The sequence below is a fragment of the Geotrypetes seraphini genome, chromosome 1 (assembly GCF_902459505.1).
Source record: "Geotrypetes seraphini chromosome 1, aGeoSer1.1, whole genome shotgun sequence".
In the NCBI taxonomy this organism is placed as follows: Eukaryota; Metazoa; Chordata; class Amphibia; order Gymnophiona; family Dermophiidae; genus Geotrypetes; species Geotrypetes seraphini.
The window spans coordinates 266,497,030-266,511,515 of record NC_047084.1 but is presented as its reverse complement, the minus strand read 5'-3'; the positions used below and the strand labels follow the sequence as shown (position 1 = coordinate 266,511,515).

Genomic DNA, 14,486 nt, shown 5'->3' with positions numbered 1-14,486 from the left:
ACCGGACCACTGAATGTCGATGGTACCAAAACCGATGCAGTGTCATCGATGGTACCAATACCGATGCAGTGTTCATGGTGCTAATGATATCGAGGGTACCGAAGAATATCTTTCTGAGTTCAGTGGTATCAGTGCTCCTGATTATAAGGGCGACACCAGTATGAACATAAGAATCGCCACTGCTGGATCAAACCAGTGGTCCATTGTACCCAGCAGTCCGCACACGCAGCGGCCCTTGGTTTAAAGACCATCACCCTAACCGAGCCTAGCTTTACCTGCATACTTCCTGGTTCAGCAGGAACTTGTCTAACTTTATCTTGAATCCCTGGAGGGTGTTTTCCCCTATAACAGCTTCCGGAAGAGCGTTCCAGTTTTCCACCACTCTCTGGGTGAACTTTCTTACGTTCTCCTTTTAACTTTAGAGAGTGCCCTCTCATTCTCATCCTAAAGACATTCCAGAAGCAGTTTCATGCTCTCTCCACTATGTAATACCACTGATATGGCAGGTACCTTTAACTGGTCATTTCTCCAGTTTCTTTTTTCTATTCTAGTGCACTATTCACATACAACATTCTTTCACTTGTGGTTATGTTGACGGGTAATTTTATGTGGACCTTTCTTTTTCACATCATTGGACTTTTCCAGACCCTCTTTTAAAAAATAAATAAATAAATTATATATATATATATATACAGTCGACTCCACTTAAGTGCGTGTCTGTTAAACGCACACTTTGATTATCCGCAGCCTACCACCATGGTCACGGTTTTTTTACATTAATGTCAATGGAGGTAAACTCCGGATAATTGTAATTCTGATAAGCACACAATCTGCTTATGCGCACTGATTTTAAAGGTCCCACCTCTGATTAGCTTGGAGGTCACCCATATGTGAGAATATGCTGCCTACTTGTCCTGGGATAAAGTACAGTTACTTACTGTAACAGGTTTTATCCAGGGACAGCAGGCAGATATTCTCACAACCCACCCACCTCCCCTGGTTGGCTTCTTAGCTGGCTTACTGAACTGAGGAGATGCACGCCCTACATCGGGCAGGAAGACACTTGCATATTAGCAGTGCTGTCAGCCGCAAACTTTCTAGAGTTCTTAAAGTGCTGGTGCACTTTTGTAGCTGTCCATACTGGGGCTCCGTGGATGACGGCACCCGTATGTGAAAATATCTGCCTGCTGTCCCTGGATAACACCTGTTATGGTAAGTAACTGTGCTTTATGGTTAAGACATTGATTTTGTTTGCCATAGTCTTGGTGAGAAGAATCTGAGTTATAGGTCATCTCATATAGGCCTTTCTCTATTTTGCGGAGTTGAGTGTTTCTCTGTGCACAGTACCTTCCTTTCTTCTGAAGATAGTTTCTGCCTTATATGTCAGTCAAGAGCTTTGTTTACCTGCCTTTCACCCTATGGGTTCAACGAAGCAGGACAAACTTTTGCAGAGGCTAGATGTGCACCTGTCTGGAGAGGACTAATGATTCCAGACTTTCTAATCATCTTTTTGTGCTGACCAGTCGCTCAAGGCATGATAAGCCAGCTTCCAAGGTTTCCATTGCCAGATGAATTCACATGTCAGTTTCGTCTTCCTACATTGCCTGCAGGAAACCAGACCCCTATCTCTCTCACAGCACTTTCAACAAGAGATGTAATGGCTTCCTGAGAGGAGTCTCACCTGATGAAATCTGTAGAGCAGCTACTTAGGCTACACTTTGCATTTGTACAAAGTTCTACAGAGTGAATGTGATGGCTCAAGAGGATGCCACTTGGGGGTCCTTGACTCTGTGGGCAGGCTCATCTGTCTCTCCCTAGATGTCTGACACTGCTTTGTTACGTCAGCTAAAGTACAGACTCCTGGGTATATGTAACAGAATGAAGAATTAGGTTCTTAACCCTGACAATCAGGAATTCATACAGCCCACCCTGTGTGGACTTTTGATTCGCCTGATTTCCGCCTCAGACGTTGCCAGTGTCCGTCTTCTACTGTATCTACAAGGGGTGTTAAATAATTACCTACCTGAGTATGAAAGAAAATAGCAAGCGTGTTGAAAGTGTGTGCATGTTGTGACATGTCTTAAGGTTACTCGTAGAATTGTAGCTCAGTGCAAGTCTAACATTTCTAGAGACTAGATGTCTGGAAAGTCCTCGTGTGAATCAAGTAAAAAATGCTAGATTTGGAGCACCATTCAGTGATATAAATTTCTCACAAAAGAAAGGAAAAAGCCAAAGGAGATCCATGAACACATGACTACAGCTTATGATGAGTCTGCCCCATCATCCTACAAAGTAAAATTTTGGAGCAAGCAGTTTAAGTGGGGTAGAGAGTTCATTGAAGATGTCCTGTGGAAGCAACTTCCACAGAAATGTGCAAGAAAGTCAAGGATTTAATTTTGTCAGACAGATGAATTAAGGTTTCCTGAATAGCTGAAGTAACAGGCATTTCGGCAGGTATAGTTTGGAAAATAATTCATGAAAAGATGAGCATGTCCAAGGTTAGTACAAGATGGGTTCCAAGAATGCTGACGCCATGAGGCTCCAGTGCTCACAGGAGAACTTGGAGATGTTCCGTGACGACCAAGTGAATTTGTTTCATCATTTAGTAACTTGAGATGAAACTTGGGTCTATCACAGAGATCCTGAGTCCAAAATGGAGTCACTGCAGTGGAAGCACAAGTCATCCCAAAAAGTTCAAGTTGGAAAAATCTGCAGGGAATTCATGGCAATTCATGAAGAACTCTTGCTTCTGGAGCTTATGCCACACTAGACAACTATAACCATGGAAAGCTACGCCAACACAATAATCATTTTGTGGGAGTCAATCAAGGAGAAAAGACTAGGGAAACTTGCAGCTGCTGCTTCAGAACAATGTGCCGGTGCATATGTCACGACAATCATAGGCTGCCATCCGAACTGTGGGTTTCAGCAGCTGAACCAACCACCCTACAGTCCTGCCCTGGTTCCTTCTGATTATTTTCTGTTCTGAGTTTTGAAGAAATCTCTCTGTAGACAATGGTTTTCAAGTGATGAAGATGTCAAGGAAGCTGTGACATCCCGGTATGAAGGTTAAAAAATGAATTATTTTCAAAGGGGTTAAAGTCATTGTAGGAAAAGTGAATGAAGTGTATGGAGCTATCAGGGGACTATATTGAAAAATAAAACAAAATTCTTTTCTTTCCTACTGAGGTAGATAAATTATTGAACACCCATCATAAGGTTCAACAGAGATACCACTACAGGAAAAGAGAGTTCCCTTTCCCTTTGGAGGGTTCTCTAGCCCTTACTAATTGCACTTAGCAGATTGGTTCCTAGCTACATATGTGTGTAACTGATTGCTTGTTAAATGTTTATTGATCATGGTTCTGTTTCCTAAATTTAAGAGCAGAACAGAATGTTTGTTGCCAGGGAAGCTCCCCATGCCCCTTCTTTTTTCTTGTGTTTCAATGGAGTTTGATTGTTTTGGTACCAACTGAAGAGAGAGCTGTTCTCTACTGCAGAAGGAGAGGAGTTCAAAATCTTAGTGACACCCTTCTCAGATCACAGTTAGTGGGAATCAAAAGCTAAAGTATGGACTAGAGCAGGAGTGCCCAAAAGGTCGATTGCGATCGACCAGTAGATCGTGAGGGCAAAGCGAGTCAATCCGGAGCCCATCCCGGGCTCCTTGATAGACTCGCGTTGCCTTCGCATTCTACCTGCTCCCAACGCTGTAAATAGGGTGCAAAAGCTCCCGGCCGATCAGCTTTCCTCTCCCCAACGTCAATTCTGATGTCAGAGAGGAAGTTCCGGGCCAACCAATCGCTGCCTGGCTGGCCCAGAACTTCCTATCCGAAGTCAGAATTGATGGGGAGAGGAATGCTGGTCAGCCTGACGCTTCTACATCGGGAAGCAGGGAGAGCTTGGGGCGGCAATGGTTTGGGGACCTGTTCCTTGATAGCGGTGGCAGTGGCTTGGGGGAGGGCAGGGAGAAAGAAAGAAAGGAGGGTAGGAAGACAGAAAGAAAGAAAGGGGGGGACAGGGAGACAAAGAAAGAAAGGGGGCAGGCAAGGAGACAGAAAAGAGGGGGCAGGGAGAGAGGAAGAAAAAATTGGGGGAGGGAATAAGGTCTGGAGGAGAGGAAGCATACAGTAGGCTGAAAGAAAGGAAGAAATATTGGATGCACAGTCAAAAGAAGAAAGTACAACCAGAGACTCATGAAATCACCAGACAACAAAGGTAGGAAAAATGATTTTATTTTCAATTTAGTGATCAAAATGTGTCCGTTTTGAGAATTTATATCTGCTGTCTATATTTTGCACTATAGACCCCTTTTACTAAACCGCAATAGCGGTTTTTAGCGCAGGGAGCAGTGCAGGGCATTCAGCACAGCTTCCCTGCGCTAAAAACTGCTATCGCGGTTTAGTAAAAAGGGAGGGGGGTATTTTTGTATAGTTGTTACTGAGATGATATTGCATAGAGTCACCTGCCTTGACCTCTTTGAAAAAAACCCAGAATATAAATGATAATTAACATTTTCTCTGCGTACAGTGTACTTTGTGTTGTTTTTTTTTTAATTTTATTGTTAGTAGATAATTTTGATTTGGTCAAGATAATGAAACAGGAACAAATTTTTCCCCGCAGGAACTCAATTTCCCTGTCCCCTCCCCATAAGTTTTGTCGCTGCCCCTGTCCCTGCCCCATTCCTGTAAGCTCTACCTTAACTGCACAAGCCTCTTACACTTATGATTTTAAAGTGTTTGAGACTTGTGCAGATGAGGGCAGAGCTTGCAGGAATGGGGCAGGGACAGGAAAAGAACTCGACGGGACGGGAAAATGAGTTCTCGCGGGAATGGGGAAAAATCTGTCCCCGTGTCATTCTCTAGTATGGATCCTATGTATATTAACAGAAATAAGATTATCGAGGTAAGAATCTAATCTTTTGTTATTTCTACTATAGTACAATTTAAATAGATATTGTAGATTGTTACTTTTTATGGTCATACCTTGCTTTGAATTCCTTAGGAAGAAAAAATTGAAAATAATATAATGCAATCCTTTCTATTTTTTAAATCATTTTACAGAATGTGTATGTTTTCTTAATTTTAAAAAAAAAATTTTGTTTGTGTGTACAGGAAAGTGGGAATGTCCTTGGCATCACTGTGATGTTTGTGGGAAGCCTTCATTTACATTTTGCCAGTTCTGTCCAAATTCTTTCTGCAAGAAACATGAAGATGCAACACTTTTGAGCTCTACAGTCAATGGCCAATTATGTTGCTCTGAGCATGATCCTGAGGAATACAATTTTCAGAAGACTGAGAATCCACCAGCTGAGCATAGCAAGTTGAAGCACCATAAACAGAGGCAGCACTGCATACAAGATGCACAATAAAGTAAATGGACTGGAGTTATTGCTGCCAGCACCATTGTAGATTGTAGATAAAGGTTGTGAATAAAAGAAATTAGCTTTACATTCTTATTTGATGGAGACATTTTTATCTACTGAGCCATCTTCTGCAGCTTCGCTGTATCTGCACTGATATCAAGGAACTGTGCGAAGCATAGTTCATTTATTCAGGACAAAAATAATTATTACACAGCATTACAGTTACACTTGAATTATTAAGAAATGTAAGTGCCCATTCCTATTTTTCTAGATTGGAGGGGTTTTAAAAAGTCTAAATAATGATATGGTTATGTAATGTTTTATATTGTGTTGCAAAGCTGTTAAATAGCATCTAAACAAAGACACTATTAGCTTTCCAGTTGTTTAATACATTTTATATGTATTAGTTTAGTTTGTAATCTTTATTTTATAATGAACCATAGATATATTTTTCAAAATATTTTTTCACAATTTTATTAGAAGCTCAGATCTTAGGATTATTGAAGCTGTACAGCTGTTTGCATGTACATGCAGTCTTTGAAACCATTTTTTAAATAATGCTTTAAAAGAAACATTATACAACATGCTTTAGCCTTCATCATAATTTGAGAAAATTTTGTTTTTTTTTCCAGTTTGCTAGACAGCTTTGCCTTTGATTGTGGATCATAATTTATACAAAATGTAGGAAGTTTGACTCTGCTGCCTTAAGTTAATGTAGAAAATAGCAAATTTAAAATAGCACAGTTACATTCAATACCAGAGTTCTATTCCTACCTCATTGAGGAGCCATTATGCTAAAGCTTAGCACACGCTAAATGCTATATGTCCCATTTTATACCTATGGGCCATGTGGCACTTAGCACATACTAATGTCTGTTAGTGCATGCTATAAACTTTATTAAAAGGTTCCCATTTGTTAACACAAATTTTAGAAGTGGTAAAGAATTAAAGAAAAACCAAAATCTACTTGTAATATTTTGAAATATTTTCTCCTTTAAAATTATTTATATTTTCATATTTTTTTCCTTTAATTTGGCTTAACCAGGCATCAAAGTAAATGGAAATACTCCTAGTTCTCATTTGGATTTTTACTATTTAATTGGAAAAGAGTCCTAACATTTGGGAGATTCAATCACTGCTGCTTGGTTGTTATGAAGGAGAGACTAGAGAATTTAGCTGCTGTCAGAAATTCACATTTATAAGAATTGATTCTCAGAGCAATAAGGCCTATGATGAGAGAATCTGTTCACAATAAGAATTAAGCCATTAACTTTTTGTTGTCAGCATTTTACATAACTGCGATATCTGCAGGAACACATGGGCACTTTTTTTTTTCCTGAAAATGCTTTGTGCTACAACCGTTTACACAACAAAAATGTTAGCAGATTAAATCTTGTAATTTCTTGCTTCAGTATTTTGTGAGGTGTCCACTGTTAAGAATTTTCTTCTTTGTTCTTAATATAGTGGATATTTTGATCTTGATATTAGGTTTATTGTTATGATAGCCTATGAAAAGTTCTAAAAATTATTTAAAACTACATTTATAAAGAGTTTTGGGAAAACCCCTTAATTTTGAATTATTTTTGTTTACTATAGTTTCCCTTTTTTAAATATCTAATGCTTTTTGGAAAGTATTAGATTCAAAATATAACTAGTTTGCTAACTATGATTTGAACTTTCAATCAGTAGTCTAATAGCTACAAATCTAATAACAAATGTATGACACTTAGCTTCACTTAATTGTATGAGATAGCTTATTGGTAGAGTTCAGCCCTTCTGAAGTCCCATTTTTTATTTTTCTACCAAGATTTCTTATCCTTAAGGAACAAGAAGTTCATTTCTGAGGACTAGTAGAGAAGGATCTTTTAGTGCTGCTGTGTACTTATCAGCTGTTTCTCCAGTCTTGCCTTGAGGACTTACTGTTTTCAAGGTCTGCCTATATGAGAATGGTATATGGGTGTTCTGCACCAAGAATTGAGGTTGGCCCCAATCTTTCTTAGTAGATAGCACTTCAAAGATTTATTTTTTCCCTAAATTTTAGAGTAAAAATTACAAAGCTGGAAATAACCCTAACTTCTTCCTTAACTAGACTTAAATAGTTGAAATAGAGAATTGGAATATTTCAGTATAGTCACTTGTAAGGACAACCGAAACAGAACTTTTTGAAAACTGATACTTAAGCACTTTAAATAAAAAGAACTGGATGCCATCACATAAATATTGTTATTTAGCTAAAATTTTATTTTTAGTCTATATGCATAAAATTTTGTTCTGACAAATGTATTTCCTGATAAGATATGATATGCACAAATGTTGATTGTTCAGCAAGCTTCATGTTAAGAATGGAGTTGGTGGGAAAGTGTGGTACTTCTAACATGGGTAAGGAAGAAAAAAGTAGTCTTGTTTCTAATTGTGCTTTGATGTTAGGAAATCAGTTAAAAGTGGCCAAACTTTGTTTAAATAAATTTATTATATTTGAAATTACTTATATATATATATAAGTGGTCAAAAATTTTTGCTGTCTGAATTTATATCACAAGTCAAAAGGTTTATCTCTGGAGTCAATTGAAAGAAACAAATAAGATTTTTTTACCTTATTGAAGCTTTTTCCTTCTAAGAATATATTCTAGTGCAGTAGGTATGTCATTCTGGACCGTAAGGTATTCTCCCCATGCTCTCAAGCCATGCAGAAGGAATCCATTCCAGGTTTTCAACTCTTCTTCCTTCTCCAAAGGACTCTGCTGCCCCTTTCAGTTTTTCCTTTGGCACGCAAGCTGGAAGGTGTCTTTGTGATCTGCTCTGTATATTTTGCATTTTTTGTTTTGCATCTGCCAGTGCACTAGAGCTCCCCAGTGGAGGTACAATTCTGCCTACGTGGAGAAGCAGACAGGTTAATCGCTTGGGGATCTGTTTGGCCAGCCTTCAGAAACTTGTGGAGCTCAGGGTCCATGCCTTAGTAGTTTAGCTTGCCTGCTGAATCGCAGGGGCTTGAGCACAGGTTGTTAGGCATACACGGTGAACTCAGTGAGACTCTTCAGGGTACTGGCTGCGATTTTGCCTTCCCCCATTTGCATGCATGTTTCCACAGGAATTGAGATCAGTCCAACTTTGGTCCGACTGACAGCCTGAAGATCTTGTGTGTTTGGAGGACCGGCTGATTGAGGCAAATATTTTTCTTCCAGGTCCAGCTACTTAGAGTTGAGGCAGCTGCAGCAACTTCAGAGCACATGTCACAGTGAATAAAGCTATTACAGCCTATGGGCAAAATTGGGGGGGGGGGGTCTGAAAACCCTATTTTTAAAGGTTTCTGCCACATCCTCTAGGGTCTCCCCCACCTCTACAACCCTGTTTTCTGAGGGTTTTTTTACTTTTACTTAAGATGTTTTTGAGCCAGAACAATGCTGCTGGAGCCATCTTGGATTTCCCAAATTTTTTTTTTTTCTCAAATTTCTCCAGATCCTTCAAATCATCTCATTTTGTCTCAAAACTGGCAGGAATGGAGTCCTCAGGCTCTGTTACCCCTAATTCATGCCAGTTTTGTGCTGGATGGATGCCGGAAGGGCACCCTTGTGCCTCGTGCGCAGCATGTGAAGGGGAGATGGAAGCGTCAGGCTTAGCCACCCCTCTGATCTCTAGGGGTGAAGAACGTCTTGGGAGGGCCCATCTACCATGAAAAAAATCCCTCCCAGAGCCCCGGAACAGCAGCAAACCTAAACATAAGAGTGTTAAAGCCATGGAGCCGAAAAGACTTAAGGTGAAGTTACCTAAGGGCTCACTGCTGTATAGTAATGCCTCTTCTCCTGAATTTGTTAATTTGATGTGGAGAGCTTATTTGGATCCTCATGAGGTCTGACAGCAAGCCAGGGGTCACCCAAAGGGGCATGAGTTCCCATGATGCATCAGCATCATTATCAGTACTTTATTTTAGCGTTTTTGTACACTGCCTAGAAGGCATGATTGGGTGGTATAAGAAATTTTAAATAAACTTGAAACTTGACAGAGTCCGCAGGGATGGGGCGGGGACAAATTTTGTCCCGGCACCATTCTCTACAACGGGACAACCGAGACATTATTGCATTTTAGAGAGGACACATGTGAGCCTTTGCCCAAAGGATATCTATAGCGGCTGACATGGAGCCTAGTACTTGAAGACAGTGCCACGCAGATGAAGTTGGCTTGGCCAGCATGTCCATTATCTGAGTGCAGAGCCTCTGGAAGATAGACTCAGCTTTTTGCTGTGTTGACTAGTACTCCCAGGGATTGGGATGGAACCAGTTGGTTCTTTTGAAAATTTGTCCCTGCCCCATCCCTGTGGACTCTATCAAGTTTATTTAAAATTTCTTATACCGCCCAATCAAGCCTTCAAGGCGGTGTACAAAAACACTAAAACAAAGTACTAAATAAAATACATTTTAAACAAACAGGGAGTAATAATTTTTAAAAGACGTTGACATTGACAAACGGGAACAAAAGGGAAGGAAGAGTTAGAACTACAATTAGGTTCTTACCTTGCTAATATCTTTTCTAGTAGATAGGTGTGTCATTCTGCAACCCTGTCCTGATAGTGTTACTCAGCCTTCCTACTATTTCAGGCAAGGAGTTAGAGTCAAAACTGAGATTTTGATGTCAATTAGACCTTAAGAGTATAAAGAATAATCTACAGTATTGCTATAACACATTGTGTGAATATTTGAGCTCCATAAATGTTTCTGATTGTTATGGTTATTTTGATGTCTTGATTGTTTAATTATGATGATTAACATGTTTGTTATACTTTCAGAGCAGAACAGATTTGTAATTCAGGGAGTCTCCCCATACCCCTCCTTATTATGTGTTCCTATATAGGGCTATCGCCTGCTTTGGTACAAACTGAAGGGGGCAACTGAGCCCTCTGGAGAAGGAGTTGAAAACATGGGAATTGATTCCTTCTGCATACCTTGCAAGCATGGGGAGAATGATATTAGCAAGGTAAGAACCTAACCTGTAGCCATACTGGGTAAGATCAATGGTCCATCTAACCCAGGGATCTCAAAGTTCCTCCTTGAGGGCCGCAATCCAGTCGGGTTTTCAGGATTTCCCCAATGAATATGCATTGAAAGCAATGCATGCACATAGATCTCATGCATATTCATTGGGGAAATCCTAAAAACCTGACTGGATTGTGGCCCTCAAGGAGGGACTTTGAGACCCCTGATCTAACCCAATATCCTGTTTCCAACAGTGGCCATCCAGGTCACAATTACTTGGCAGAAACCCAAATAGCAACATTCCATGATATCAATCCTAGGGCAAACAGACTATGGACTTATCCTCCAGAAACTTGTCCAAATCTTTTCTAAACCCAGAAATACATCTGTTACCACATCTTCTGGAAAAGAGTTCCAGAGCTTAACTATTTGTTGAATGAAAAAATATTTCCTTCCATTTGTTTTAAAAGTATTTCCATATAACTTCATTGAGAGTCCCTAAGCTTTGTACTGCTAGAGTAGTCCAGGCTGATGGGTTATACCAGCTTATCAGAAGATAGAGGCAAAGAAATTGAACTTAGCAGTAACATCACCAGTATAAGGAAAAATGCAGCCTGGAACTTTTCTCTGCTTCTTACAAGTGATGAAGTTGAACTGATACAACAGTATTCTTCAGGAGGTATAAAGGTCTTGGTATAGCCTATGCCCTACACACATGGGTTGAGTCTGCTCTTATGAATTAGTCTTGCATACCTTTGCCCTGATTCAGTTTGATTAAGTCTTTTTGCTCCAGTGTTCTGAGCATTCACTTTTACTGTAAAATATATTTTATTGAGCTCAAGAAATGGTACAGAAGTACAAGACGACACAAAAATGAAGCTCACTTTTTAAATAGCACAAAACCCAACAAATAGGAACCACCCCAAAACACAAACCCCACATGTTCCCCAACAGTAAATAGCAATAAGAACCAGCCAAAAAATGAAAAGGGAAACACCACACAAGAACAAGATAGACATAGACAAAACACAAATCGCCAACCTACCCCCAACCCCAATCCTCCCTCAAGTCCAATTCAAGTAAAGCAGTCAAATAAAAGGCAGTGATAAACAATCAGACAACATGTGCAAAGAAGAAAACAAGTCAACAGTTCCGGAGGCGGCTATGTGCCACCGGAGTCTTAGTATTCCAAAAAGGCTCCCAGGTGCGTTGAAAAATCCAGCCAGGCAGGGAGGAAAAGTCATGCACATCCCGGCATTCCCACAGCAAAAGAGTGATCAGACGGCAGCGCCATAGGGAAAAATAATGTCCCTCTGCCTCTAGCCACTTAAGCAAAATACACTTGAGGGCAATCACCACAGTCCATCGAAGAAATGCCGCAGTCTTCAAGGGGTAAAGTGAAGAGGGACACCAAAAATGCTCAACAAAAATAAAAATAGTGTCCCAAAAGGACTGAATAATAGGACAAGTCCAGAACATATGTCCCAATCCAGCATCAGGGGCAGCACAGCGGGGACAGTCAGAAGAGGCTCGAAACCCCGAAAGGTGAGCTCTTTTAGGGGAAATATACAAGCGTAAAACCAATTTATAATGTTGTTCCCAAAAAGTGGTATATTTGCGAAAAGCAGGCAATTTACGTACAGCACAAAGGACAACGTCCTCAGGTAAAAGTACATAAAGATCACGAGCCCAAGCATCCCTCAATCGAACATGATCAAGCAGGGGGGATTCATCCTTCAAATGTCTATGATGAAATTTGAGAGGAACAAGGAACTGAGATCCAAGGGTAAGTGCTGTGGATAAAAGCTCCTGACAAGAGGCCGCCAAATGGCCGGGAGGCAGAGAAGCAATATAATGGTGAATTTGCAGGTAAGCAAAGACATCGGTTCGAGGGAGGCCAAATTCTTGACATAACACAAAGGGCTTAATTTTCCCCGCATCATCCACCAAGTGAAACAAATAGTGGATCCCCCTGCTTCCCAACGAACAAAACAAAACATCCACCCCCGGCGGAAAATTCCCAGAAGAGGAGATATAGTAGAACTAAGAGAGTGGAATTTGCAGACCCATCGTCAAGCCTTCTGCAAAGGGGAGTGCAAAACTGTAATAAGAAAGGGGGTATAGGTTGAGCTAAAGGGACAGAGTGAAGATAAGCACTAAAATGAGACTTTGCGAAGCAAGAAAGCTCCAAAGAAGTATTAGTAAAATGAGCAGTACCCCGAAAGAAATCATTAATGTGACGCATGCCACAACCAACAGTCAAATGACGAAGATTCAACAAGCCTAAACCACCCTTGTACCACGGGGACGCCACCAGTCGATAAGACAAACGAGCTCACTTACCTGCCCAAAGAAACCTCTGAACCAAACATTCCAGTCTCTTCTCATCCGCAGAAGTCAAGTAAAACGGGAGAACCTGAAAAACATACAACCAACTCGGTACAAGAAGCATATTGTAGAGACTCACTTTACCCAGAAGAGATAACAGGAGACTCTGCCATAACTGCAATCGAGTAGCAAGAGCGTGGAACAACGGCTCAACATTCAGAGAATAAAGACAGGAAAGGTCACAAGGTATGAGGACTCCCAAATATTTCAGTTCAGACTCCGCCCACTGGAGGGGAAAGGGACCCCTCCACCTCGTGCGAACTGCAAGGCAAGAGGGAAGGGCGACCGATTTATCCAGATTAAGCGATAAGCCAGAGTAAAACCCATACTCGAAGAGGAGATCCAACGCAGCAGGTAAAGAAACCTGAGGTCGAGTAAGAATAAGAAAAAGATCATCCGTGAAGGCCAAAGTCTTCAGGTCAGCATTCTTTTATAGGGTTGTTGGGATGGTAGTGTTTCTTTTTTTTTTAATCATTTTATATATAGATACATATACATTACTTGTATAAGAAAATAAAGAGAGAACTTCCACAAGTTTTAAAGGAAAAAAAATATATCTGGATAATGTCCATTTTCATAATTGAGCCAAAAATTCACTCTTAATTAGTCCACATTCTGGAGGAGAAACAATTCACATTTGTGAGAGATATTTATAATAAGATAGTATCAGTAAACCATATTTGTAGAGTACATCTTCCTCTTACTTTACTTTGGGAGTTATCCTACATTCCCTTCAGAGATATTTGAAGTTGTTATTCCCTTTCCTTCGAGAAAAAATTGTAATTGTGAGGGCTCAAAGAATATATATGAATGTTGATCCAAAAGGATCTTACATTTACAAGGATATCTCAATTGGTATTTGGCCCCCAATTGTATTACAAACTGTTTCAGTTCAAGGAACCTCTTCCGTCTGGTCTGAGTTGCTTTTGAGACGTCTGGAAACATACTGATCTTACTATCCAGAAAGGTCACTTCTTTCAACCTGAAGAACAGTCTAAGAAGTGCCTCTTTGTCTTGTTGAAAGACAAACGCCACCACAAGAGTAGAACAACAGATTACTTCATCCACTGAAGTTTCAAGAACTTCTGTTAAGTTCAAAGGATTAGGAAATTCAGGAGAAACTTCTGTACCTGAAGTTTTCTGTTTTGATACTGGCAAATAATATATCCTATGTAAAGGAGGTAGTCCGGCATCAGGATATTTGAATATTTCTTTTAGGAACTTGTAAAACATTTCCTTAGGCGGTGTTGTTAACACCTTAGGAAAATTAAGGATTCTTAAATTCAACATTTTCATATAATTTTCAAAGTTTTCCATTTTCCTAGTAAATAGTAATCTGTCCTGCAAAATAACAGACTGAGAAGCTTGTAAACTTTGAAATTTCTGATCCAAATTTTGAACCTTTCCTTCCTGATCCTTCAACTCCTCTTGTAATTTGTCCAGTCTCCTTTCTTGAAGAGTCACCTGAGGTAGGGTTCCTGCACATAGTTTATACAAAGAGTCTAACGCCGTCCAAATAGACTCTAAAGTTATCTCAGCTGGTCTTACCAAAGGAAGGACTGTAGAAACCTGTCCTTCACTCACTGAAATCTCAGCCACCTCCTCCGATGTAGTTATTCCTGCCGAGAGCACTTGAGGATTAGGCAAGCCCTCCAGCTCCATCGGCGACGCCATCCGTCCTTGTGGAACCGCCGCTATTCCCCAGTCTCGCGGCTGCAGAGGAGATGGAGGTCCCGCGGGGCTGAGCGAGACTTCGCTCCCGAGAGCCA

At 40.4% G+C, this 14,486-nt stretch overlaps 1 protein-coding gene across 6 annotated transcripts in view; it reads left to right on the top strand.

Annotated features, from left to right (window-relative positions):
- NSD2 (nuclear receptor binding SET domain protein 2) overlaps nt 1-7,822 on the top strand; it is a 521,650-nt gene extending 513,828 nt beyond the window's left edge. For all 6 annotated transcript variants that reach the window (XM_033950948.1, XM_033950940.1, XM_033950930.1 and 3 more), the window contains exon 23: nt 5,112-7,822. In XM_033950948.1, the coding sequence (XP_033806839.1) occupies nt 5,112-5,368 (257 nt within the window). In that variant the 3' untranslated portion in view covers nt 5,369-7,822. The remainder of the gene's footprint in view (nt 1-5,111) is intronic.
- The last annotated feature ends 6,664 nt before the right edge of the window (nt 7,823-14,486 follow it).